The 26,460-nt window shown below is 45.0% G+C and overlaps 2 protein-coding genes and 1 pseudogene across 2 annotated transcripts; 1 reads left to right on the top strand and 2 right to left on the bottom strand.

The window, feature by feature from the left end:
* Positions 1–6,654: 6,654 nt before the first annotated feature.
* LOC111591260 (uncharacterized) lies at positions 6,655–6,813 on the bottom strand (annotated as a pseudogene).
* A 1,878-nt stretch (positions 6,814–8,691) lies between these two features.
* Positions 8,692–20,504, bottom strand: LOC100192760 (myosin heavy chain). The gene is made up of 17 exons (NM_001309857.1): positions 19,990–20,504; positions 19,464–19,648; positions 18,071–18,140; positions 17,895–17,936; positions 17,741–17,803; positions 17,085–17,134; positions 16,980–17,007; positions 16,541–16,615; positions 16,337–16,447; positions 16,204–16,264; positions 12,616–12,732; positions 12,400–12,518; positions 10,611–10,680; positions 10,043–10,084; positions 9,863–9,903; positions 9,648–9,774; positions 8,692–9,230 (listed from the first exon to the last, which is right to left on the bottom strand). Exons 1-17 carry the CDS (start codon positions 20,356–20,358, stop codon positions 9,124–9,126), a joined length of 1,677 nt encoding a protein of 558 aa, NP_001296786.1. The 5' UTR covers positions 20,359–20,504; the 3' UTR covers positions 8,692–9,123.
* Positions 20,505–22,976: 2,472 nt separating this feature from the next.
* On the top strand, positions 22,977–24,620 carry LOC100283038 (chloroplastic quinone-oxidoreductase). The gene is made up of 4 exons (NM_001155940.1): positions 22,977–23,073; positions 23,164–23,305; positions 23,488–23,576; positions 23,717–24,620. Exons 1-4 carry the CDS (start codon positions 23,002–23,004, stop codon positions 24,437–24,439), a joined length of 1,026 nt encoding a protein of 341 aa, NP_001149412.1. The 5' UTR covers positions 22,977–23,001; the 3' UTR covers positions 24,440–24,620.
* The last annotated feature ends 1,840 nt before the right edge of the window (positions 24,621–26,460 follow it).

Below are 26,460 nucleotides of genomic sequence, written 5' to 3'. Positions count from 1 at the left end.
TATGTGCTTACTAGCAAATCCGGCAAGGTAGTTGCCAAATTTGTTGGGGGCAAACACAAGGGTTCCAAGACTTGTGTTTGGGTACCCAAAGTTCTTGTTTCTAATGCCAAAGGACCCAAAACCGTTTGGGTACCTAAAGTCAAGAACTAAAATTGTTTTGTAGGTTTATGCATCCGGGGGCTCAAGTTGGATAATCGATAGCGGGTGCACAAACCACATGACCGGGGAGAAAAGAATGTTCTCCTCATATGAGAAAAACAAAGATCCCCAACGAGCTATCACATTCGGGGATGGAAATCAAGGGTTGGTCAAAGGTTTGGGTAAAATTGCTATTTCACCTGACCATTCCATTTCCAATGTTTTTCTTGTTGATTCATTAGATTACAACTTGCTTTCTGTTTCCCAATTATGTCAAATGGGCTACAACTGTCTTTTTACTGATATAGGTGTCACTGTCTTTAGAAGAAGTGATGATTCAATAGCATTTAAGGGAGTGTTGGAGGGTCAGCTATACCTGGTAGATTTTGATAGAGCTGAACTCGACACTTGCTTAATTGCTAAGACTAACATGGGTTGGCTCTGGCACCGCCGACTAGCCCATGTTGGGATGAAGAATCTTCACAAGCTTCTAAAGGGAGAGCACATTTTAGGATTAACAAATGTTCATTTTGAGAAAGACAGGATTTGCAGCGCATGCCAGGCGGGGAAGCAAGTTGGAGTCCATCATCCACACAAGAACATCATGACGACCGACAGGCCGCTTGAGCTACTCCACATGGATCTATTCGGCCCGATTGCTTACATAAGCATCGGCGGGAGTAAGTATTGTCTTGTAATAGTGGATGATTATTCTCGCTTCACTTGGGTACTCTTTTTGCAGGAAAAATCTCAAACCCAAGAGACCTTAAAGGGATTCTTGAGACGGGCTCAAAATGAGTTCGGCTTGAGGATCAAGAAAATTAGAAGCGACAACGGGACGGAGTTCAAGAACTCTCAAATTGAAGGCTTCCTTGAGGAGGAGGGCATCAAGCATGAGTTCTCCTCTCCCTACACGCCACAACAAAATGGTGTAGTGGAGAGGAAGAATCGAACTCTATTGGACATGGCAAGAACCATGCTTGATGAGTACAAGACACCGGACCGGTTTTGGGCCGAAGCGGTCAACACCGCCTGCTACGCCATCAACCGGTTATATCTTCACCGAATCCTCAAGAAGACATCATATGAACTCCTAACCGGTAAAAAGCCCAACATTTCATATTTTAGAGTTTTTGGTAGCAAATGCTTCATTCTTATTAAAAGAGGTAGAAAATCTAAATTTGCTCCTAAAACTGTAGAAGGCTTTTTACTTGGTTATGACTCAAACACAAGGGCATATAGGGTCTTTAACAAGTCCACTGGACTAGTTGAAGTCTCTTGTGACGTTGTGTTTGATGAAACTAACGGCTCTCAAGTAGAGCAAGTTGATCTTGATGAGATAGGTGAAGAACAGGCTCCATGCATCGCGCTAAGGAACATGTCCATCGGGGATGTGTGTCCTAAGGAATCCGAAGAGCCTCCAAGTACACAAGATCAACCATCCTCCTCCACGCAAGCATCTCCACCAACTCAAAATGAGGATGAGGCTCAAAATGATGAAGAGCAAAATCAAGAAGACGAGCCACCTCAAGATGATAGCAATGATCAAGGGGGAGATACAAATGATCAAGAAAAGGAGGATAAGGAAGAACCAAGACCGCCACACCCAAGAGTCCACCAAGCAATCCAACGAGATCACCCCGTCGACACCATCCTCGGCGACATTCATAAGGGGGTAACTACTCGATCTCGGGTTGCACATTTTTGTGAACATTACTCGTTTGTTTCCTCTATTGAGCCACACAGGGTAGAGGAAGCTCTCCAAGATTCGGATTGGGTGGTGGCGATGCAAGAGGAGCTCAACAATTTCACGAGGAACGAGGTATGGCATTTAGTTCCACGTCCTAACCAAAATGTTGTAGGAACCAAATGGGTCTTCCGCAACAAGCAAGATGAGCATGGTGTGGTGACAAGGAACAAAGCTCGACTCGTGGCCAAAGGGTATTCACAAGTCGAAGGTTTGGATTTTGGTGAAACCTATGCACCCGTAGCTAGGCTTGAGTCAATTCGCATATTATTAGCCTATGCTACTTACCATGGCTTCAAGCTTTATCAAATGGACGTGAAGAGTGCCTTCCTCAATGGACCAATCAAGGAAGAGGTCTATGTTGAGCAACCTCCCGGCTTTGAAGACAGTGAGTATCCTAACCATGTTTATAGGCTCTCTAAGGCGCTTTATGGGCTCAAGCAAGCCCCAAGAGCATGGTATGAATGCCTTAGAGATTTCCTTATTGCAAATGGCTTCAAAGTCGGCAAGGCCGATCCTACACTCTTTACTAAAACTCTTAAAAATGACTTGTTTGTATGCCAAATTTATGTTGATGATATTATATTTGGGTCTACTAACGAGTCTACATGTGAAGAGTTTAGTAGGATCATGACACAGAAATTCGAGATGTCGATGATGGGGGAGTTGAAGTATTTTCTAGGATTCCAAGTCAAGCAACTCCAAGAGGGCACCTTCATTAGCCAAACGAAGTACACTCAAGACATTCTTGCTAAGTTTGGGATGAAGGATGCCAAACCCATCAAGACACCCATGGGAACTAATGGGCATCTCGACCTCGACACGGGAGGTAAGTCCGTGGATCAAAAGGTATACCGGTCGATGATTGGTTCATTGCTTTATTTATGTGCATCTCGACCGGACATCATGCTTTCCGTTTGCATGTGTGCAAGATTCCAATCCGACCCTAAGGAATCCCACCTTACGGCCGTAAAACGAATCTTGAGATATTTGGCTTATACCCCTAAGTTTGGGCTTTGGTACCCTCGGGGATCCACATTTGATTTACTTGGTTATTCGGATGCCGATTGGGCGGGGTGCAAAATCAATAGGAAGAGCACATCGGGGACTTGCCAGTTCTTGGGAAGATCCTTGGTGTCTTGGGGCTCAAAGAAGCAAAATTCGGTCGCTCTTTCCACCGCCGAAGCCGAGTACATTGCCGCAGGACATTGTTGCGCGCAATTGCTTTGGATGAGGCAAACCCTGCGGGACTACGGTTACAAATTAACCAAAGTCCCTTTGCTATGTGATAATGAGAGTGCAATTAAAATGGCCGACAATCCCGTCGAGCATAGCCGCACTAAGCACATAGCCATTCGGTATCATTTTCTTAGGGATCACCAACAAAAGGGGGATATCGAGATTTCTTACATTAATACTAAAGATCAATTAGCCGATATCTTTACCAAGCCACTTGATGAACAATCTTTTACCAGACTTAGGCATGAGCTCAATATTCTTGATTCTAGAAATTTCTTTTGCTAAGCTTGCACACATAGCTCTTTTGAATACCTTTGATCATATCTCTTTTATATGCTATGACTAATGTGTTTTCAAGTTTATTTCAAACCAAGTCATAGGTATATTGAAAGGGAATTGGAGTCTTCGGCGAAGACAAAGGCTTCCACTCCGTAACTCATACTTCGCCAACACTCCGAGCAACTCTCTCTTCTTTGGGGGAGAAATGAGCATCAAAGAAAAGAACTTCATCCCTGGGGAAGAGAGTAAAAGCTCAAAAAAAACTTCGCTTCTTGGTATAATCTTAACTCATTTATTTTATGACCAAAGGGGAAGATAGCACTTAGAGGGCTCTAATGATTCCGTTTTTTGGCGATTCATGCCAAAAAGGGGGAGAAATGAGCCCAAAGCAAAAGGACCGCACCACCACCACCAAATTCAAAAACTTAGTGCTTTCCAAAAGTCTTTATCATTTGGTATCCTATTGTGTTCAAAAGGGGGAGAAAGTAGTATTTCAGAAATGGTATATCAAAACCCTCTTGAACACTAAGAGGTGGATTTCTTTTAGGGGGAGTTTCGTTTAGTCAAAGGAAAAGCATTTGAAATAGGGGGAGACAATTTCAAATCTTGAAAATGCTTTGCAAACTCTTATTCATGTACCTTTGACTATTTGCAAAAGATCTTTGAAATAGATTTACAAAAAGAATTTGCAAAAACAAAACATGTGGTGCAAACGTGGTCCAAAATGTTATATAAGAAAGAAACATTCCTTGCATATCTTGTAAGTAGTTATATTGGCTCAATTCCAAGTAACCTTTTCACTTACATTATGCAAACTAGTTCAATTATGCACTTCTACATTTGCTTTGGTTTGTGTTGGCATCAATCACCAAAAAGGGGGAGATTGAAAGGGAATTAGGCTTACACCTAGTTTCTAAATAATTTTGGTGGTTGAATTGCACAACACAAATAATTGGACTAACTAGTTTGCTCTAGATTATATGTTCTACAGGTGCCAAAGGTTCATCTATAACTATACTAAATCAACTGTCCGGAATACCGTAGATTATTCCGGACAGGAGAAGCTTTTTGGAAAAACAGGCCAAGCGCGGACCGTCCGGGCCCTTGCGGCGGACCGTCCGCGACACAAGGATGACCCTCGGACAGAACCAATGCAAAAACACAAGTTTCCACTACAGACTGTCCGGAGGAAAAGCAAAGACCGTCCGAGCCCTCGCGCGGACCGTCCGGCCTCAGGCGCGGACCGTCCGGTCGGTAAGAAACCGAAAAAACCCGAAGGTGACGGGTTCGGAGAAATGAATTTTAGCGGCCTCGCGGACCGTCCGGGCCAGGCGGGCGGACCGTCCGCGACTGGCTCTGTCTGACATCTGACGTCGCATTAAATGCAATATAGCCGTTGATATAGCCGTTACTGCTGACCGTTGCATCTTCAGCCGTTGATCTACAGGGGCGGACCGTCCGCACCAGGAGGGCGGACCGTCCGCGCTCAGCAGAAAGGCCCAACGGCTAGGAAGTGGTTGGTGGCTATAAATACAACCCCAACCACCTCCATTCACTACATCCAAGCATTCCAACCTTCAACATTCAATACAAGAGCTAGCAATCCATTCCAAGACACATTCAAAGCCTCCATCTCTCCAAGTTTCACAATTGAGAAAAGAGATCATTAGTGATTAGTGACTTGAGAGAGAAAGTGATCCGTGTGTTATTTGTCGCTCTTGTCGCTTGGCTTTTTTCAATCGTGCTTTCTTGATTCTTTCATTGCAATCAAACTCACTTGTAATTGAGGCAAGAGACACCAAACTTGTGGTGGTCCTTGTGGGAACTTTGTGTTCCAAGTGATTGAGAAGAGAAAGCTCACTCGATCCGTGGATCGTTTGAGAGAGGGAAGGGTTGAAAGAGACCCGGCCTTTGTGGCCTCCTCAACGGGGAGTAGGTTTGAGAGAACCGAACCTCGGTAAAACAAATCTCCGTGTCTCACTTGCTTATTTGCTTGGGATTTGTTTTTCACCCTCTCTCGCGGACTCGTTTCTATATTACTAACGCTAACCCGGCTTGAAGTTGTGTTTATATTTGTGAATTTCAGTTTCGCCCTATTCACCCCCCCCCTCTAGGCGACTTTCACTACTACAACATTGTCAACTCACATGTTCAATCGCTTTTCGAGTTGGGTAACTTCTCATAGACTCCCATGGGTTAACCTAACACTAGTTGTCACAAACGTGTATCACCACTCCTAACTAGACTTGCCTAGGTCAAGCTACCCATTCATGCCTCCCTTTATAGTATAGCCAATAAAAAAAGTCTTATCACTACTCTAAGTATATGATAACTTTGTTGACATTTATAACTAGCTGATCATTAATCTTCTCGCTTAGACTTTAAAAATTGACAATGACTTCTATCAATAGGGGGCATGAATACCACATAAGCCCAAGCGTTCTACAATAACATAACCTAACTAACACAGCTTCTACAAAAACACACGTTAGTTACAATGATGTTATGTTATTATTAATCATCAAAATTCAACTAGAGGCCTAAATGTTTTCATCAGTGCAGATTTGTGAGGGGATTTGGAGCCTCTCATCTATTTGTTAGCTCCCCCCCACACACATACACACATGCGAGCGCGTGCATCTTCATCTTTATAGTGAAGTGCTTGCTTGTTGTCGCATGTGGGTCGTGGTCTTTTCACAAGAGGTTTCTATGTATATTCTTGTGTCTACTTGTGATTCGGCATTCCTCTTGCCACACTTGTTGATTTGTTTATGTCTGACTTTCTATTGGTGCCATTTTATCCATATTCATAGAGTTTTCCTAAGTTAAGATGTGAGACATACATGGGTTCTTTGATGTAATGCTGATGGAAACTGATGCGTTAGTGAGCTTATATTTAGGGCTAGTTTGGCAACTCTATTTTTCCAAGGGATTTTCATTTCCCCAAGGAAAAATGAACTAATTTCCCTTGGGAAAATAAAAATCCCTTGAGAAAATGTGGTTGTCAAACTAGCCCTTATAGCTATATTCCTTAATACGAAGAATCGAGGCATATGTGTTGTGTGACTTGTGGCCAAAGACCCTTGATTTGAGTGGCCACTTGCAGACGCATGAGAGGAATAGAGGATGCATGCATACAACTAGTGGTAGACATGTCCATTTGTGTGCGCGCACACACACACATTTATGATAACTAGTCTAATACTCGTGCATTGCGACGGTACCCCAACTATATTTGATGATATTGATTGGGTGACTAAGCGACACTTGAGAGTCTTAATGGACCCTCCACATAAAATACTCATAATAAATGAATTTAATGTCAAAGCGAATATATTGTTCATATACCAGATATTGAACCGGTAAAACAAATATTACACTTGATCTTAGCAAAAAGACCAAAAAATGAGTTGAAAAGGAGCCCCTATGCTCGAATTAAATTATAGCTAATGTTTTGGCTTAGGACTTAGGAGCGAGAAGATGGTGTAGATCTGATGCCCTAACCAAAATCATCATTGAGATTCAATATGTAACACATGCAAATTCATTTATGGTGATGGCTTAACAATTTTCTCCAAGTTTAGCAAGACATAGAAAAGCACAAGTACGCCAACAAGATCATTCCTGAAATACCAAATACAACAAGTTTATCCCCTAATGCTTGACATGATTACTGAAATGCATACTTGTTCTTATCTTTAGAGTATCATATCAAACAATAAAAATATTTTCCGTTTTTACAAGCCTTGTACTCATTTCCAAATGCATAGTTGGTTCCACTTAAAATTTAATGTACAACGGCATAAGAAGCAGGCAAAGGTTGTTGCGAAATGGATAGGGCTTGTTGCTAGGGCGACAGCTGCGAGAACGATGTTGTGCGAACATATAGGATAGAGATGAGATATGATCTAGGACTGCGGGTTGATTTTGAAGAAATACAAGGAGTTCTTTGTAAAAAAAATTACGCGGAACGACCATTAAAACTGATGCTTTAATATAGTAGAGATAGAGATTATCGTCGTCATTGATGTATGAGCTAAACCTGCATTACAACCACATAAGCTTCATACAGTATACTCTCCAAACGTTCATTAGACCACACACTGCAACAGCACAGTGCAGAGAGACGAACGGATCTGGAGCCACCAGAGCAAACCGCGGGCACAGCTGCAGCGCTAGTAGCCAACGCCAACGCCAACCGTATGCGACGACGACGGCGAGGGCTGGGCCCCTCTGGCGTGCTGGCGAGGGAATGAGCAGGCAACATGGGCACGACGACCGGCCGATGGTTTTGGGTTGGGTGAATGCCCGGCGACGGAAGCTATGAAATGAAAGGGAACCTTGCGGGAATAAATAAGCGGAAAGGCGAGCGGCACCCCCCCAGGCTTCCCGTGACGGCCCTAAACCCATTTTGACCCCTCCCCATCCCTCCTCCAGCAAAGTAGAAAGGGCGATTGATTAATTCTTGCTAGCTAGCACCCCCATCTAATCGACCGACGTACAAGGACGCCTCACCAATCGCCGCCGGCCAGCCAGCCAGCCAGGTCGCCGGCTTCCCTCCTCGCCATGCAACCGGCCATGGCTGGATCTCATTGAAACCGAACCGAGTAGATCTTGGTGGTGCTCAGTGTCTGGCTGGAACAAGCGCCGGCTCCGTTGGAGAGAGTTGCACGGGCACAGCACAGTATACACACATCATGTCTTGGTCGTGAAAACCAAGGGTGAGAGTGAATGTGGGGCGTCCCATGCCATACTGGATGCAGATAGGCAGGCAGGCGGCGCCGGCGGTATGTTTCTGCATGTGGCGTCCGTGCAAGGACAAGTCTGGGCTGGGTTCTGTTCCGCTGCGTGTTTGGTAACGACGGCATGTGACGAACTCGAAAGGGACGGGCGGCGCCAACAGCGTACCTGCGGCTCGCGTTACTTTACTTCAGGTCAAGGTGTGAGATGATGAGGAATCGCCTGTGGCCTGTGGGTGGCGATGAGGAATCGGCTCCAAATCCGCTTGTAACGTGTGACCTACCTGATCGTGATCAATCAGCAGGCCAGGCGCAAACATGTCAGGGAACAAACGAGGCTGCAGGTGTATGTACGTGCGAACAAATGTCTCGTACAGACAGCAGAACTAACCTTGTAGTGTGGCCGTCCTTCCAACTGCAAGGGAAGGGAGTAGCACAGGAGCGGAGGGCCATGCAAATGTCACATCTTCTGCTTGACTTGACATGATGAAGACCAGCCATAAAACAGAGATGATGCTGGATCGAAGGGTGATGGTTTTTAAGATCTTATAGAAAACTCCAGAACCATTTGCACAGAACTCATACTACCCAGAGATACACAAAAACCATTTCGTTCATCCGTTGCAGGAACACACACGTTCCCTGGTGCGGAGAGGTTGGGCTCGACAGCAGAGAACAAACAAGGTGGGATAATCACAAAATTCACAATTGCTGGAAGTGGGGTCGTCGTTGCCATCGTTTCTCTTGCCAAAGCAGAGCTATTACACATTTCACAAAGCTATTTTAATAACAACAGATGAATGGCTTGCACATGCACTACACAAACTCATCGGAAGTCCATCGGTCACACCCCAAGATCGGAGCACAATCCTGTGACTGTGATACCTGATGATGCAAAGGGCCGAGACCTGCTGGGAAATGGAGTTCCCGTTTCTCCAAAACTGGGATGATACACGAAGCATAGACAGCCGTGGAAAATTCTTACTGATTCTCCATCGCCAAAGAAGCTTGATCTATATCTGCTCGCGAGCCCTCCCACAGTTGCTGCTCTATGCCCAATTTCCTCAGCTCTGTTAGACCTCTCTCCACTGCAGTCATAAAATTGACAGAACCGCAGTCAAGGCAATGTAAAATATGCCGCCTTGGATCAGAACAGCTGATCTGATGCAAAAAGGCAAGAAAAAACTAACAAATAGACAGCATGTATAGAAGGCCATATTTTGCATAGCAATGTTTAGCTAGTTCATGCATAAACACATCTAAAACAATATTTTTGTTTCCTACAAAAGTGGCTTGCACTTCCAACAGCAACAAGACTGCCCGGTCATTCTTTGGGGTGAAATGCTCAAAAGGAACTGCAGACTTAAGTCCACTCATAATCATGCGCCACAAAAGTTCAAAAGAAAGGAGATTTAAGTCCATCCTATGAGCATTTCAGTAAATTAAACAGCAATACCTGCCAAAAGTTAATTAGATTAGTAACTAGTAACATGCAAGCATCATACCATCGATAGCGTCATGAGAATTTGGAGCTTGTGCGTTGCGACCAATCCAAAGCTGAAGCCGGTCATCAGCAATATCTTCCTCAACACCATGAGTTTTGGCTCTTCTCCAGAAGTATATAAGCCATGCCTGAATTTATCGCAAATCCCATAAATCATGTTTAGTAATAATGGTGGAAGAATTGCAGAGTTCACAATTCACATGGCTGAAGGCCTACCTGCTTAAAGCTAACATCTTCAGCCTCTTCTGGGCTAAGATCTGCAAAATGAAGAAAGTCTCGGTTTTGAATTCAAGCCATACAAACCTGACTGAAATGATTCTGGGGATGCATGTAGTGAAATACAGTAAAAGTGGAATTTCACATAAATCCTATTATACAAGGTGGAGGAAGTAGTACCAAATGCCTCCAAGTATTTAGGTTCACCAGGTGATTTGAAATCTGGATTAAAAAAGTAGAAAACAAAAGAATTCAGAACTTGATTAGTTCTGGACTCTGCAAGCAAGCAAATAAATGCATTTAAAAGTAAACCCCCCCCCCCCCCCCCGAAAATAAAATCAAATGCATGCATTTGTAAATGGCACCACCGTACAGTCTGTATTTGTTTCATACTTTCATGAGATAGTATCAGTGTTGGTGAGATAGTATTTGGAAGAACACAATGCAACTATTCAAATGGATTTGGATGTCACAAACATATGAATGGTTATTGATTAACATTATGTAACCCAACTGCAAATAGAATAGATGTGCAAACTCAAAGCTTGCCATGAGACATGATACATCAAATTTCATTAATCCCACACAATTGGTGTTTTTTAAAATGAAAAGAACTATATTGCAAATGAAGGGAACTGATCTGAAGCCCAACCATAAAATTTAGTACCATTAATACTTTACTTATGGCAAAAGAATCAATTATAATTTCATTGGAATGAAGAGAGAAAATATAACAAAAACACCAAACCTGATGTGAACTGACGAACTATGCTAGGTCTGCGATGTTGGCCAACTGCAACTACAACAGCATCTTCCACCTACATGATAATAACAGGAATTTGGGTTTTAGCATGCCAGAATAGGCAGCCAATAATTACACATGGCGAGAAATTGTGCAACAGTATAATGGCAAAATAGCCCTTGTAGCATTTGTGATTGTTAGAGATTGTATCTAGGTCTAACTTGTTCATAGCCATGTGTGGCAAATTCGGCTTTATGGGGCACATCAACGGCACCAAGTTCACCCAGCCTACAGGCTACAGATCCATCTTGGTTACAGGCAGCCTAATGTATCCGCAGCTGGCTCTACGGATCTGCCTCCGACAAGGTTCTTGATCTCGCCACAGCCACCAATCAGACTATGCGCCAACTTAAGGTCACCATCGACAGACTCTTCACTGCCAAAAAAGCTCCACGGGCGACTTCCTGAGTCATGAGTATTGCAAGCAGATGGAGAACCTCGCTGACGCCCTCTGTGATGTCGGCTTCATCATCGACGATCCCCAGCTCATCCTGAACCTCCTTCACGGCCTCAACGCCTGCTACACCAACACCGCCAACGATATCGCCAACACAAAACCCTTGCCTTCCTTCGTCGAAGCACACAATATGCTAGTCCTCAAAGAACTATGCCTCGCGAACGATGTCAAGAATGCCAGGCTACCGCTCTCCTCGCCAGTGGCACCGACGGCGATGGAGGCTGTTCTGGCGGCTGCAAGGGTCCTGCTGCCCTAAAAGCAGCTGGCGCGGGCACTGCTCCTGCAGGCGTTGGCCGCAACTGGCACAAGAGCCACGGGAACCAGAAGCAAGTGGCCTGTAAATCTGTTTCAATCCTTGGGGGTGCTGCCTGCTGGTCCTGCTTGGCGCCCACCTTCTGCAGGTCTACTCAAGCCTCATCTAATCGCATCTCGTGACAGAATTCTTGTCTTGTCTTCCGGTGTTATGTGCGCGCGTACAGGGGATCAGCAGATAGTCACGGTCACAGAGAGGTTTCCACAGGAGGTGAGCTTGGAGGCAGTGTTCCGGTGCGTGTGCCTAGGGCCGATCGACTAGGACGAGATGGAGGTCACGTACCAGATCACCATCATCATCGGCAGCCACGTGTTCAAGGGCATCCTTCACGATGTCGGCCCTCACATCTTGCATGTCATTGGAGGCGGCGGCGGCGCGCCCAACAAGGCGGGTGAGGGAAGGGTTGGTGGAGGAAGGAGGGAGAAGGTGGACAGGGTCCAACACACCACGACTGACATGTGGTCCCAGTTCAGCCACAACAACCCGTTAGGACCTAGCTGAGACCTAAACAACGTTTAAGGACCGGGTTGACACAGAGAGACAAGTTTAAGGACCAGATTATATTTTACTCTTTAAAAATGCCTTGTACTATAAGCCATAATGGCGCTATATATATGAAGGTCACCCCCCCCACCTAAGGCTGTGTGGTGTTTCCCATCTATCTCTCTAAAGTGATTCACTAATTGTCCAACTTTTAAATAGCCTTTGGATAAAAAATGGGTTACTTTGAACAGTAGGAAGTCCAACAAAGTCCTTCCAACTTTCAGCATAAGCAAATAGCAGCATGTTAAGTTTTACATTCAGAATTTTGGATATTACGATAACATGTCAGCAGTTTCAAGATATTAGGAGATTTTATGTCCTCCCTCATGTCTTTTCTTATGCAGGAGCTTGCCTCTACATTTGAGTGACAGCTACCGCAACTTTGCCTTAGAGAAATCTAGAAACAGAAGTGAAGATAGCACCTTCAATGAAGAAAGCTCTCTAAGGCCCATTTCAACTGAAAGCATGCTCTCTATATTGCCTTCTCCCATTACATCACTCATTTCTCGTGCAAGTTTATTTCTCCCTTGAACATTGTCACCTACATGAATAAATTTGAAGCAATTATTTAATTGGGGTGCATGGAATAACTAAAATCTACAGCTTAAATATAATAAGGATTAAGGATGCAAACTTGCCTTGTTTTCGAGGTTCCTCCTTAGCTTTTTGACCGGCGGAAAGAACAACCTCAAGAGGAAGAGGAGCCAATGATGACCAATGTTCATGCTTTGATACCGCAATTTCGGGATACACACCTTGAAGTTGATTAATTAATCATCAGAAAATCAAGAATAAGGTGGGTAACAAAATATCAGCAGTTAAGTGCCACTGATGCAGGCAGGTCATACTGTGCATTTTTCAGACAACGCCCAATTTCTTTTTGGTTGCCAATAGACAAGGGCCAAACCATAATCGTAGAGTACTAAGGCCAACCAGGTTGGCTAAGGCTTTGTGTGAAGACTAACCCTGAGCATTGAGAGACAAGCTATGCGCCTATGCCACCATAATAAGACTAACACTGACATACAATGTTGTATCTTGTTCTATACTAAGAGCATTTATCGTTTGTTGATATCCAGTATCCACCATAATAACATCATGAATGGATGAGTGGATAGAAGACCCATCACAATGTATCTTGTTGAAATTTTCCAATAAAGTACAACAACAACAACAAAGTCTTTTTGTCCCAAGCACGTTGGGGTAGGCTAGAGATGAAACCCCGTATGAAAACCTCAGAGCTCAACCCCCAAAGAAAAAAAAAGGGGAAACAAAGGCAAAGGAGAACCGAAAAACGACGAAACGGGGAAACACATAAAAGAGATAAAACCCACAAGAACCAGCAAGATCTAAATGGGCACAAGAAAAGGTCAAACGATTAAAGAGGAAAAGCGAAACTATAAATCAAGGTTCTGGCACGTGAATCGCACACTTCCACCCCTTCCTATCCACGGCGAGCTCTTTATCAATATTCCACTCCTTCAGGTCCCTCTTCACAGCCTCTGTCCACGTCAAGGTTGGTCGACCTCTACCTCTCTTCACATTCTCGGGACGCCTAATTATTCCGATATGCACTGGTGCCTCCTCAGATCTTCGTTGGATATGTCCAAACCATCTCAAACGATGTTGCATAAGCTTCTCCTCAATTGGCGCCACTCCTACCCTCTCTCGTATATCATCATTCCGGACTCGGTCTCTCCTTGTGTGGCCACATATCCAGCGCAACATACGCATCTCTGCTACGCATAGTTGTTGGACATGTCGTCTTTTAGTGGGCCAACATTCTGCTCCATACAACATAGTCGGCCGGATTGCTGTCCTGTAGAATTTGCCTTTTAGTTTGTGTGGCACCCGGGGGTCGCATAAGACACCCGCCGCTTGCCGCCACTTCAACCATCCAGCTTTAATTCTATGACTGACATCCTCATCGATGTCTCCATCCTTCTGAAGCATTGATCCTAAGTAACGAAAAGTGTCTTTTTTGGGTACCACTTGCCCATCAAGACTAACATCGCCATCTTCATACCCCATGGCACTGAAATCACACTTCATATATTCCGTTTTAGACCTACTAAGCCTAAAACCTTTTGCTTCCAGCGTCTGCCTCCACAATTCCAACTTTTGCGAAACACCACTCCTATTCTCCTCAATAAGTACCACATCATCGGCAAAAAGCATACACCACGGTATATCTCCTTGTATGTCCCTTGTGACCTCATCTATCACCAAAGCGAAAAGATAAGGGCTCAAAGCCGACCCTTGATGTAGTCCTATGTTAATTGGAAAGTCATCGGTGTCCCCATCACTTGTTCGGACACTTGTCACAACATTAGTGTACATATCTTTAATAAGATTAATGTACTTTGTTGCTACTTTGTGTTTTTCCAAGGCCCACCACATTACACTCCTAGGTACTTTGTCATAAGCCTTCTCCAAGTCTATAAAGACCATATGCAGGTCTTTCTTTTGTTCTCTGAATCTCTCCATAAGTTGCCTTAGTAAGAAAATGGCCTCCATAGTTGATCTCCCGGGCATGAAACCAAACTGATTTTGGGTCACGCTCGTCATCTTTCGCAGGCGGTGTTCAATGACTCTCTCCCATAGCTTCATTGTATGGCTCATGAGCTTAATTTCACGGTAATTAGTACAACTTTGAACATCTCCTTTGTTCTTGAAGATTGGTACTAATGTACTCCGCCGCCACTCGTCGGCCATTCTGTTTGTCCGAAAGATGGTGTTGAAAAGCTTAGTCAGTCATACTATCGCTATGTCTCCAAGGCATCTCCATACCTCGATAGGGATACCATCAGGGCCCATCGCCTTTCCTACCTTCATCCTTTTTAGCGCCTCCTTAACTTCATATTCTTGTATCCTTCGTACAAAACCCCTGTTGTTGTCATCGAATGGTTCGTCCAATTCTATTGTAGAACTCTCATTCCCTCCATTGAACAATTTGTTGAAGTACTCCTTCCATCTGTTCTTGATCTCTTCATTCTTCACTAATAGTTGGTTTGCTTCATCCTTGATGCATTTGACTTGGTTGACATCCCTTGTCTTCCTTTCACGAATCTTGGCCATCCTATAGATATCCTTTTCTCCCTGCTTTGTGTCCAACCGTTGATAAAGGTTGTCAAAGGCTTGACCCCGGGCTCTACTAACTGCTCGCTTTGCAGACTTCTTCGCTATCCTATACTTCTCTATGTTTTCCGCACACTTGTCATGATGTAAGCGTTTGTAGCAATCTTTCTTCTCCTTGATAGCCTTTTGGACATCTTCGTTCCACCACCAAGTGTCTTTAACTTCCCTTCTGTTTCCTTGACTCAACCCAAACTCTTCTGAAGCTATCTTTCGGATGCACACCGCCATCTTCCTCCACATGATATTTATGTCTCCCTCTTCTGCCCAAGGGCCCTCCTCGATAACTCTCTCCTTGAAAGTTTGGGCCACATCCCCTTTAAGCTTCCACCACTTTGTTCTAGTGACCTTGTTATGCTTATTCCGTTGTAAACGAATCTCAAAACGGAAGTCAGCTACGACAAGCTTATGTTGGGTTACCACACACTCTCTAGGTATAACCTTACAATCTAAGCAGGCATGCATGTCCTCTTTTCTCAAGAGGACGAAATCAATCTGGCTAGTGTGTTGGCCACTACTGAAGGTCACCAGGTGGGATGTCCTCTTCCTAAAGAAACTGTTTGCTATAAACATGTCATAGGCTAGGGCAAAGTTCAGGATTTCCTCTCCTTCTTGATTCCTAGTCCCAAAGCCAAAGCCTCCATGCACACCCTCGAAACTGGTGCTAGATGTACCCACATGGCCATTGAGATCTCCTCCTATGAAGAGCTTCTCGCCAACTGGCACACTACTAACCATGTCCTCCAGGCCTTCCCAGAACTCCCTCTTTGAGTTCTCATTAAGGCCTACTTGAGGAGCATACGCGCTGATAACATTGAGAACCAAGTCCCCAATGACCAGCTTGACTAGGATGATTCTATCTCCTACCCTCTTAACATCTACTACCCCATCTTTAAGGCTCTTGTCGATCAAGATACTAAATAAGCTATTTAGCTGCCTTTCAAGAGAGGAAAATGATAGTGTGCGTGCAAATGGAATGTTTGCCGTCAATTATACACAACAAGCCCATCCTTTCTAAATGTCTAGTGAATAGTTAGTACAATCAGAAAAAAGTTCAAGACTTCTCCATTAAGATTTATCAGGAAACTTACCATATTGAACTGCTAAGCCCCAATAGCGTGCAAGCCAGCATCTTTTTAGGACAACCTCCTCCTATAAAGTTCTAACTAGATTAAAATCCATATCACTAAAACAAGAGGAGTATGAAGCAGTAATCAGACTAACCATTTCTTCTTGAGTTAAGACCGTTCTCTGAGTCATAGATCGGAGAGCCTTCGTTTCAGACTCTGCCTCCTTTAGCTGGTCCATTGCTGATGCAACCTCTTCTTTGGCAGACTATTCAAAACATGATAAGTGAACAATAGGAGTCAAATAAAGCAGCATATACAACAAAGATTTCGACATTAAATTTGTCAAAATAATAATTACCTCAAGTTCTTGCCTTAGTGTTGTTACTTCCCCATCTCTGCCATCCTTTGATTCTCTTGCAGCTTTTAGCGCAGCCTGAGGATGAATGAAGTGTCGATGAAGAGTTACAAAGTTAGCATCAAAGTGCAGTTAGGGGATAAGTAAGTTTATCTGCATCTATTTAGTTTATAACAGCTTTAATACATATCCTGATATTCATGTGCTTTCAAATGAAACTTTGAAGTAAGTATTTAGCATGAACAATTGAAAATATTTTTTTAGTGACAACACGGAGTGTAAGACTGTAATTGAAGTTCTGGACAGGAATTATCCTCATTTTAACATTAAACAACAATTTAGATCTAACAGTTGATACAATATGCATAATATTGGCTAAACAAGCAGTATGATAACATATGAATGACAGCAACCTATAGCAGAACACAAGAAGAAAACTAACCTCCCTCTGTTTAAGTGCTGCTTCCTTCCTGCCAACATACGTGCACATGTTTGTCATGATCAGTAGTGGATTTATAAAACATGTGCATTCAAACACAGAACAAACCTGCTCAAGAGGCGAGCCTCTAATGATACTCCTTCTCCAAGAGCAGCTACCTGTATAACAAGAAATTATGACCTAAGAAAGCATGCAAATAGTACACTGCACAAGGAAAAATTATTCCATGAATATAAAACCCTACACAGCATGAAAAGGCCAAATTATTCCATGGATATAAAACCCTACAAAGCATGAAAAGGCCCAATTCTTCCAGTATTTTAAGGTTCAGATTCAATTATATAGACTTAGACCCAAAACAAAACTCGACCTGAGGGGGTATGACAGCCCCCGTCCATTATGTTAAGAAGAAGACATCCTCACGCAGCTCGAGAAAACCCCCGAACCCCTGCCCCACCCATACACAACGGCACCGTAGCCCATATGAGAACGACCGCGACCGGGGCCGGACCTTAGACCTGTGATTTGGCGTGGGAGTTGGGACAGACGAGGGAATTTTTTTAACCACAGCCTGAAATTCGCTCTCACGAGGAGTCGAACCCAGGACCTGAGAAGTGCTACTCAAACCACCTAAACAACTCAGCTAAAGGCCCTTTCGCGATAGACTCAGACCACATCTTACAAAAGAGCAAAGGTATCCCAAATTCCCAATGAAGCGAGTAGAATCCAAAAAATTAACATGTTTTTAGTTGATCTTATCTCGCCTGTTTCTCAAGCTCCTTGGCTCTAGCTTCAGCTTCCTCACATCTTTCTTCAGCAAGTCGCAACTGTCAATTAAGATCAAGAAATAATTTAGTGAAGCACCACATAGAAACAATGACTACATTTCACTGTATATTAATGGTATTGATGTTTCACCTTTTCTAGAACACTTTCATTCTCCTCTTGTAGCATATCAAGCTGTATAACAGTATCACATTAGTCTTTGACATAGATATACATTCTCAAGTATTCGGTGTTACAGTAACAACTAACAGTTAAACAAGAAAAATGAGTTAAAAATATAAGCAACATCTTCAGAGAAAAAGGAACACCTCATCGTGAAGTGTAGATGCCTCTCTTTTCAGTCCTGATTCTCTTGAGCTATGAAGCGCTGCATCAAATCTAAAGAAAAAAAGGGGGTTGAATCACAGTTTCCCTAATTTCTTTAAAAATCTATAAGAAGAAATTTTATAATGCAACAACATTTAATCCCAGTTTCCATTGTAACAAAAGCAATGCAGCACTCACTGTAAAAAAACTCGACCTGCGGGGTAAGACATTCTCCGAATATTATATTAAGAAGAAGACCGAGGTCAGGACCTTAGACCTGTGTTTTGTCGTGGGAATGTGGGATAGATGAGGGGATTTTTTTAACCCCGGCCTGAAATTCGCTCCCGCGGGGAGTCGAACTCGAAACCCAAAGAGTGCTACTCAGATCGCCTAACCAACTCAAGTAGAGGCCCTTTCACATGCAGCAGTCAGCACTCACTATAACATATAGAAAAGGTGTTTGTCTGGCATCCATCCAAAAATAGTGTATTTCTAAGTTTGACCAACTTTATAGAGAAGACTATCAGGATTTTAGACACCAAATAAGTATCATTAGTCTATCATGAAATATATTTTCACGGTACCTAATCTATAGAATGATTTGCATGATTGCTAAAGTGGTCACAGTTTAACTGGAATTTATCTCAACTAAATTGGGAATTATGGTACTAGATTAGATCTTCGGGTGAAAATTTCCCTACTCGCCCCCCCCCCCCCCTCCAAAAAAATAACGAGTTTATTGGTAAGAGTATCAAAATTTATTGGTGGCATAAATTTCGATACTCTTACAAATAACCTCGGTCAAAATATATATAGTTTAACTTGGGGGGGAGCTAGAAATGCACTTTTGGGGGGCAGAGTAGGGAAATTTTCACCCGAAGATCTAATCTAGTACCAGAATTCCCAATTTAGTTGAGATAGATTCCAGTTACACTGTAACCACTGTAGCAATCATGCAAATCATTCTATAGATAAAACATCAGGAGCTTACTGCTGCAACTGTACACTGTGGACAGAAATTTTGTTATTTCAAATTTATGCTACTGGGTGATTGGTGTCATCTTTCAAAAAATCACAACATTTCTTTGTTAATTAGTTTTTTCAGGTTAATTTATGGGCAATGTTGTTTGCCATATGTTATTGGCGACAATGTTTACATTGATGCAACGATACATAAATGCTAATTCAGACTAAACCCCATAGCAAGAGCGGACAGATGCAGTAAGTTAGTGGCATCTGGCATACTAGCATCACTGCTTCCAAAGAGTGGTACAAGTAAATTCAGTTAGTTTTGTTCCATTTGGTGCGACCACTGATCATGCAATCATTTAGACTAGTCTATTTTTAGGGTGCAACCTATATTCCACGTCTTTGAGGGAAATGTAACAAGTGTACCTTTTCGGTCGAGTGCGATCCGCTGGAGGCTCCACAGCCACCGGTGGAATAGGGGACGGTGTTCGCAGCGTCGTGTTGGTTTTGATTGGCGGCACCACTGTGGTGGTGGGTCGTGATGCAACAGCTGGCCTGCCTGCCGATGATGAGCGGGCCGTAGGAGGTGGCTCTACAATATTCCGACCTAACTAATGAAAACATGAGGAGATCGAATTAGCAGGAGGCCACAGAACAGCAGTTAGCAAATTGAGTAGACCTGAGAACCTGAGACACTAACACACTGCACTGATCAATTTTCCCTAAATTCTGGCTCTAAATTATTTGACGAGCATTACTAGAAGGTGATCTAGCACTAGCGAGAGGGAACTATCTTCATTTGAAATTTCATCCAATCATGGACGTTTCCGTAATAATTTGGCCTCGGTTTGACCAATTTGGACTAGTTTGCGCACAGCAGCCCGGAACGGGCGTTTCCTAAACGGGGAGGCAGCATCATTGGCGACGAGCAAGAGATCCGGAAGGAAAATACCGCAGGAGAGGGAGATCTCGCGGAGCGTCCAAGCAGGGACACGCCGTTGCTGCCGTGCGCCACTCTTCCACTTCCGAACCTCCCAGGAGCCGGGGGCGGGTAGTCATCGTCGTCGTCATCGTCGCCGGCGGCCGCGGCGGCGTTCTGCGAGGCCATGACCTGCGCGAGCCTCGCGGCCGCGGCGCGCGCGGCGACGTTCTGCGTGCGGCGGATGTTGGAGGTGCCGGGCGCGCCCGCGGCGGAGGCAGCGGAGGAGGTGGAGGAGGAGCGGTGGTGCGAGGGGGAGACGCCGCCGGGGGAGGAGGAGCCCGTGCTGCTGCCGCTCCGCTGCCGCCCGTAGACGGGGCTTCCCGCCCGGAGACGGTCCATGCTGCGGCTCGCCGGTGGGATCTGGGCCGGCGGGCGGGCGGCTGCGGCGCGGAGATGGCGATGCCGGGGCGAGGGAGAGTGGGAAGGAAGTGGGGGAGAGCACGCTCGCGACGCCGCTGGAGAGCTTTCAGTTTTTGCTCTTCTTGCAGTTTGCCCCCTCCTACTCTGTCGATCTTTTTTTTGGAGGGCAACTCTCCTGCCTGCCAATTTATGGCCCTGTTTGTTTCGGCTTCTGACAGCTTCTGGCCACCAAAAGCTGCTGCGGACTGCCAAACGCTCAGCTTTTCAGCCAGCTTCTATAAAATTTGTTGGGGCAAAAACCATCTAAAATCAACATAAATACATAATCGCTTGAGTCGTTGTAATAGTAGGAATTCGTCACTTTCTAAATCCTGAGCCCTATGAACAACTTTATATTCCTACACCCGTAATCGTAATGATACTCAGATTCTCCACACAGCCAGATTCTCTCCACAGCCAGATTTTCAGAAAAGCTGGTCAGAAAAAAGCTGAACCAAACAGTCCCTATGTTTGTTCCGTACCCCTTTTTGCGCTCTTTTTGGGTGGTTCGATTCATTCCACAGGGTCAAATGCAGAGAAATTTTGATGATTTTTTTTCTGCCCCTCCAACTGCAAATCGACTTTGACATTATTGCTATGATGTACTCTCGCCTTGTTACTTGAGAACTAATATAGATCCTAGGACTGGGTATCAAGCCAGCTCGACTGATGTCGAGTTGGCTCGTTAACGTAACGAGCGGACTCGGTTCGCCTTTTTGCAAGCTCAAACTAGCTCGAGAGCCACAATAAATAATAATATACATGTATATTTACAAAAATATAATCAATTGCTAGTTGATTTTATACTAATTTAACACTAGATAGAATAATGATAATGCTCATAATTTCATACTAGCTGAGTGCTCGTGCGTTGCAACGGAAATATATAATATCAGTATACTACGATAACTTATATACAAATGTGTGTTATATTGTTATGAGAAAATATTTTATAATCAATTTATGATCTTAGTTATACATAAATTTTGTTATTTTAATCTAGTTGTTTCACCACTACATTGCAACCATCAGTATCATGTAGATTTCGATATATGTCATGATTTGTATGGTCTCATTATTGGAGAGCACGTTCCACACATGCCGGAAGAAATTTTCTCGTACATCGTTAGTCATCAGACACACACCACCATACGCTCTTGCTTAAACAAAAGGTAAGTGTGTGTGTTTGCGAAGAGAATTAAAGGCAGACCGGCACAAAAGGTACCCTGACGATGGCGAGGATAACGAACTGGTCACTGTTGTCGATCCTCCTCTGCGTCACCTCCGGCGCCAAGATAACGCCACAATCCTCGATATAGTAGTCGTCGAACGCGCGCGACATGGCGAGTACCGATGACTCTTGGTTGGGCTGCAAAATGAAGTGCACCCCGGACTCATCAGCGAGGTAGTACCCCTGGCCGTTGCACCACCGGATGCGCTACTTCACTACATACATCATGTTCGAGGACACTCACACAACGTCAGTAACGTCCATCGTCCCAGCGCATAAGAATTCATGTCCGGTCAGTAGCGACTTACGTGGCAGGTTGGGCTTCAGGTGGACGATGAGCTAGACGGCGTGATTGCGTCGTCGTCGGATGCGGTGTCCAGAACAACCCGAGAGTCGTCGACGCTGGCGACAACCATGAGGCCCCTCTGCTTAACGATGGACAGCGCGGTGCAGCTACTCTGGACCGCGTCCAAGTGGCGGCTTCGCGTGAGCTTGTCGTACACAGCGGCGCATGCGACCACGTAGGACTCTTTCTAGAGGTCGAACTAACAGTCGTCAAGCTTCTTCTCGTCATCGATGAGCGACGCCAACGCGAGTGCCTCCTGCTCATGGTGTTTGTTCTGGATTTCAAGTAAGAAACATGGATTCATGCTTGGCGTTGGTTTATGAAAATGACTCACAAGTCTGATCCATAGAAAAAATATTACGAAGAAAAAATGTCACGCATGCAAAAAAGGAATTTAAGTATAATACATTATTCAAACAAAAGAAATTGCATGCAAATCTCTTCTTTAAATAATATTACCTCCATCCAAAAATATAATTCAAAAATCTCAGTGATACTTATCTACTACTACGCATTGTGCAAGGGTAGCAAGTGAGCTTGGTGAGAGATGTAGTAGACGTGTTTCCTGTCATAGATGTAGATATAAACACACATGTGGTGTAGCGGTAGCTATTCTTGGCCTTTGCTTGAGAGGTCACGGGTTCAAATCCCCTTGAGGACGTGTTTTTTTAATTTTAGCTAGACGTGGACTGTACGGGGGGAATGAGAATGAGCTTTGCGGGGAGAGGAAATGGGAATAAGAGAACATAGAACAAGGAATGAGAACGGGAATGGCAGAACAGAAATGGTGGCAGAACACAGAATGATATGATCAACTCAAACAGGCTCTATTAGTATTGTTAAGTGTCCCACAACGCTGCTAGCAGCTGCAATGATTCATCAATGCTAGTTCTATTAGCTACTACTAGGCGTTGGGCACTGTACTGTACTGCTGCCTCCAATTATTACTAGAGTACTCCCGGTGCCATCTCCTCCATCTCCCTATTCCTCAGCTCCTGGACCGGCCATGGCCGCACCTTCCGGCACGATGCGCGCCGTGCAGTACGACAGATACGGCGGAGGAGCACGGGGGCTCAAGGTGCGTGCGCTGATACTGTTTCGATCGACGCGCGCATGATCTGTCTGTTGACCGTTGCTGATGAACATTGCTTGCTCCGCTCGACTTCAGCATGTGGAGGTGCCGATCCCGTCGCCGAAGAAAGGCGAGGTGCTCATCAGGATGGAGGCCACCAGCATCAACGTCGTCGACTGGAAGTTCCAGAACGGCTTCGCGCGGCCCTTCATGCCCAGGAGGTTCCCTTTCATCTCTGGTACTGTAACAGCACGCAGAGCAGAGCCATGGCGTGCTGCTGGCCTCGTCCCCCCACTCCTTCCCTCTTGTTTAATCGATGGCCATTTCAGTTTTGGCTTTTGACGTGCCGTACGTCCCGAGTGCGCGTGAGGACGGGAGATTTGCACAGGCGAGTAATCGTGTTTGCTTTCTGGAGGACAGGTTTCGACCTAGCAGGAGAGGTCGTAGAGTTGGGTGCTGGAGTGAGCAGCTTCAAACCAGGGGATAAGGTGATCGCCATCAACTTCCCGGTAAGATTCTGAGACCGTGCTTGCAAACAGTTTGCTTATATATTCCATCCGACTGGTTTTCGTCCCAAGTGTTTTGAGTCGCCAGTTGAGTTCGTTCTACTACCGAGTACTAACGAATGCGCAACCGATGGCAATGGCAGAACGGCGGAGGGCTCGCCGAGTACGCGGTCGCGTCAGCGTCTCGTACAGCCGCAAGGCCGCCGGAGGTGTCGGCCGTCGAAGGTGTCTGCGTGCCGATCGCCGCAGTCACCGCGCTCGGGTCGCTGCGGACAGCCGGGGTCACAGTCACACTGGACGACCCGGCTCGCGCCCCCGCCACGCCCAAGAACGTGCTGGTCACCGCGGCCTCCGGCGCCGTCGGCCACTTCGCCGTGCAGCTCGCCAGGATGGGCGGCCACAACGTCACGGCCACCTGCGGCGCGCGCAACCTCGGCCTGGTCCGGAGCCTCGGCGCCGACGAGGCGCTGGACTACAAGACCCCCGAGGGCGCCAAGCTGCGGAGCCCCTCCGGCAGGAAGTACGACGCGGTGGTGCACTGCGCCGCGAAGGGGCTCCCGTGGTCCGTGTTCAGGCCCGTGCTCGCCGCCTCGGGCACGGTCGTCGACATCACGCCAGGGTTCGTGGCCGTCGTCACCGCGATCCTCCAGGTGGCGACCTTCTCCAAGAAGAGGCTGGTGCCGCTCATAGTGACGCCCAAGAAGGAGGAGATGGAGCTGCTGCTGGGCATGCTGAAGCAGGGTAGGCTCAAGACGGTCATAGATTCCCGGCACCCGCTGGGCAGCGCTCACGAAGGCTGGGCCAAGAGCATGAGCGGCCACGCCACCGGCAAGGTCGTCATAGAGATCGGAGCCGCGCAACCATAATAATAGTGCAGCAATATATTGATTCAAAAAATAATTATGAATTTTGTAATTTTTAGATCTATAATTTCTATATTTTTTTGTTCATGAATTATGTATTTTTATTTAAAATTTATGAATCATGTATTTTTATTTTTATATGAATTATGTATTTTTACTAGATGAATGCACGTGCGTTGCAACGGGAATATATAATATCAGTATACTACGATAACTTATATATAAAATGTATGTTATACCGTTATAAGAAAATGTTTCATAATCAATTTATGATTCTGGCCATACATAAATTTTGTTATTTATAATCTATCTCTTTCACCATTACATTGCAACCATCAGTATCATGCAAACTTCGATATATGTCATGATTTGCATGGTCTCATCATTGGAGAGCACGTTTCACACATACCAGAAGAAATTCCCTCGTACATCGTTAGTCATCAGACACGTACCACCATACGCTTTTGCTTGAACAAAAAGGAAAGTGTGTGTTTGCGAAGAGAATTAAAGGCAAGCCGGCACAAAAGTTACCCCAACGGTGGCGAGGATGACGAACTGGTCATTGTTGTCGGTCCTCCTCTGCGTCACCTCTGGCGCCAAGATGACACCACAGTTCTCGATATAGTAGTCGTCGAACGCGCGCGACATACCGAGTACTGATGACTCTTGGCTGGGCTGTAAAACGAAGTGCTCCCCGGGCTCATCAGCAAGATAGTACCCCTGGCCGTTGCACCACCGGATGCGCTACTCCTCTACATACATCGTGTTCGAGGACACTCATACAACGTCAGCAACGGCCATCGTCTCAGCGCACAAGAATTCATGGTCAGTCAGTAGCGACTTACGTGACAGGTTGGGCTTCAGGTGGACGATGAGCTGGACGACGTGATGACGTCGTCGTCGAATGCGGTGCCCAGAACAACCCGAGAGTCGCCGACGTTGGCGACGACCATGAGGTCCCCCTGCTTGACGATGGACAGCGCGGAGCAGCCGTTCTGCACCGCGTTCAAGCGGCGGCTGCGCCGAAGCTTGTCGTACATAGCGGCACATGCGGCCACGTAGGACTGTTTCTAGAGGTCGAACTGGCAGTCGCCAAGTTTTTCTTGTCGTCGATGAGCGACCCCAACACGAGTGCCTCCTGCTAATGGTGTTTGTTCAGGGTTTTCAAGTAAGAAACGTGGATTCATGTTTAGCGTTGGTTTATAAAAATGTCTCACAAGTCAGATCTATGGAAAAAATATTACGAAGAATAAATATTACGCATGCAAAAAAAGAAATTTAAGTTGAAAACATTATTCAAACAAAAGAAATTGCATGCACAGCTCTTCTTTAAATACTACTCCCTCCATCCAAAAATATAATTGAAGAATCTCGGTGATACTTATCTACTACATGCATTGTGCAAGGGTAGCAGGTGGACTTGGGGATAGATATAGTAGATGTGTTTTCCGTTATAGATGTAGACATAAACACGCATGTGGTGTAGTGGTAGCTACTACTATTATTTGTTTGAGAGGTCGTGGGTTTGAATCCTCTTGGAGCCATGTGTATTTTTTTAATTTTAGCTAGGCATCGGCTGTACGAGGAATGAGAATGGGCTTGGAATGAGAATGCACAACATAGGAATGGACTGTGCGCGGGGAGAAGGGAATCGGAAAGGCACACAACATAGGAATGGACTGTGCGCGAGGAGGAGAGAATCGGAAAGACAGAACACGGAATGGGCAGAACAGGGAATGGCAGAACGCGGAATGGCCGACTACTATTGCAGTCTTAATAAGTAGTAGAGATATCACATCATTTAAACTCCAAATTAATATAGTACATCACTTATTAGTTCATCAAATGTAGGCTTTGTTTTGCTCATAAATGTTAGCTCATTCGAGCTAACGAGTTGGTTCGAGCTGTGATTGAGTTGGCTCATTAACGAATCGAGCTAAGATGTTAGTTCAGCTCGTGGTAAAATTGAAACAAGTTGAGTCAAACTGAGTTGGGCTGATCACGAGTCGAACGAGCTCAGTAGC

This window comes from Zea mays, chromosome 3 (genome assembly GCF_902167145.1).
Source record: "Zea mays cultivar B73 chromosome 3, Zm-B73-REFERENCE-NAM-5.0, whole genome shotgun sequence".
Lineage (NCBI taxonomy): Eukaryota > Viridiplantae > Streptophyta > Magnoliopsida > Poales > Poaceae > Zea > Zea mays.
Note: the sequence above shows the minus strand (reverse complement) of the source record. Positions and strands in the feature narration are given on the sequence as shown.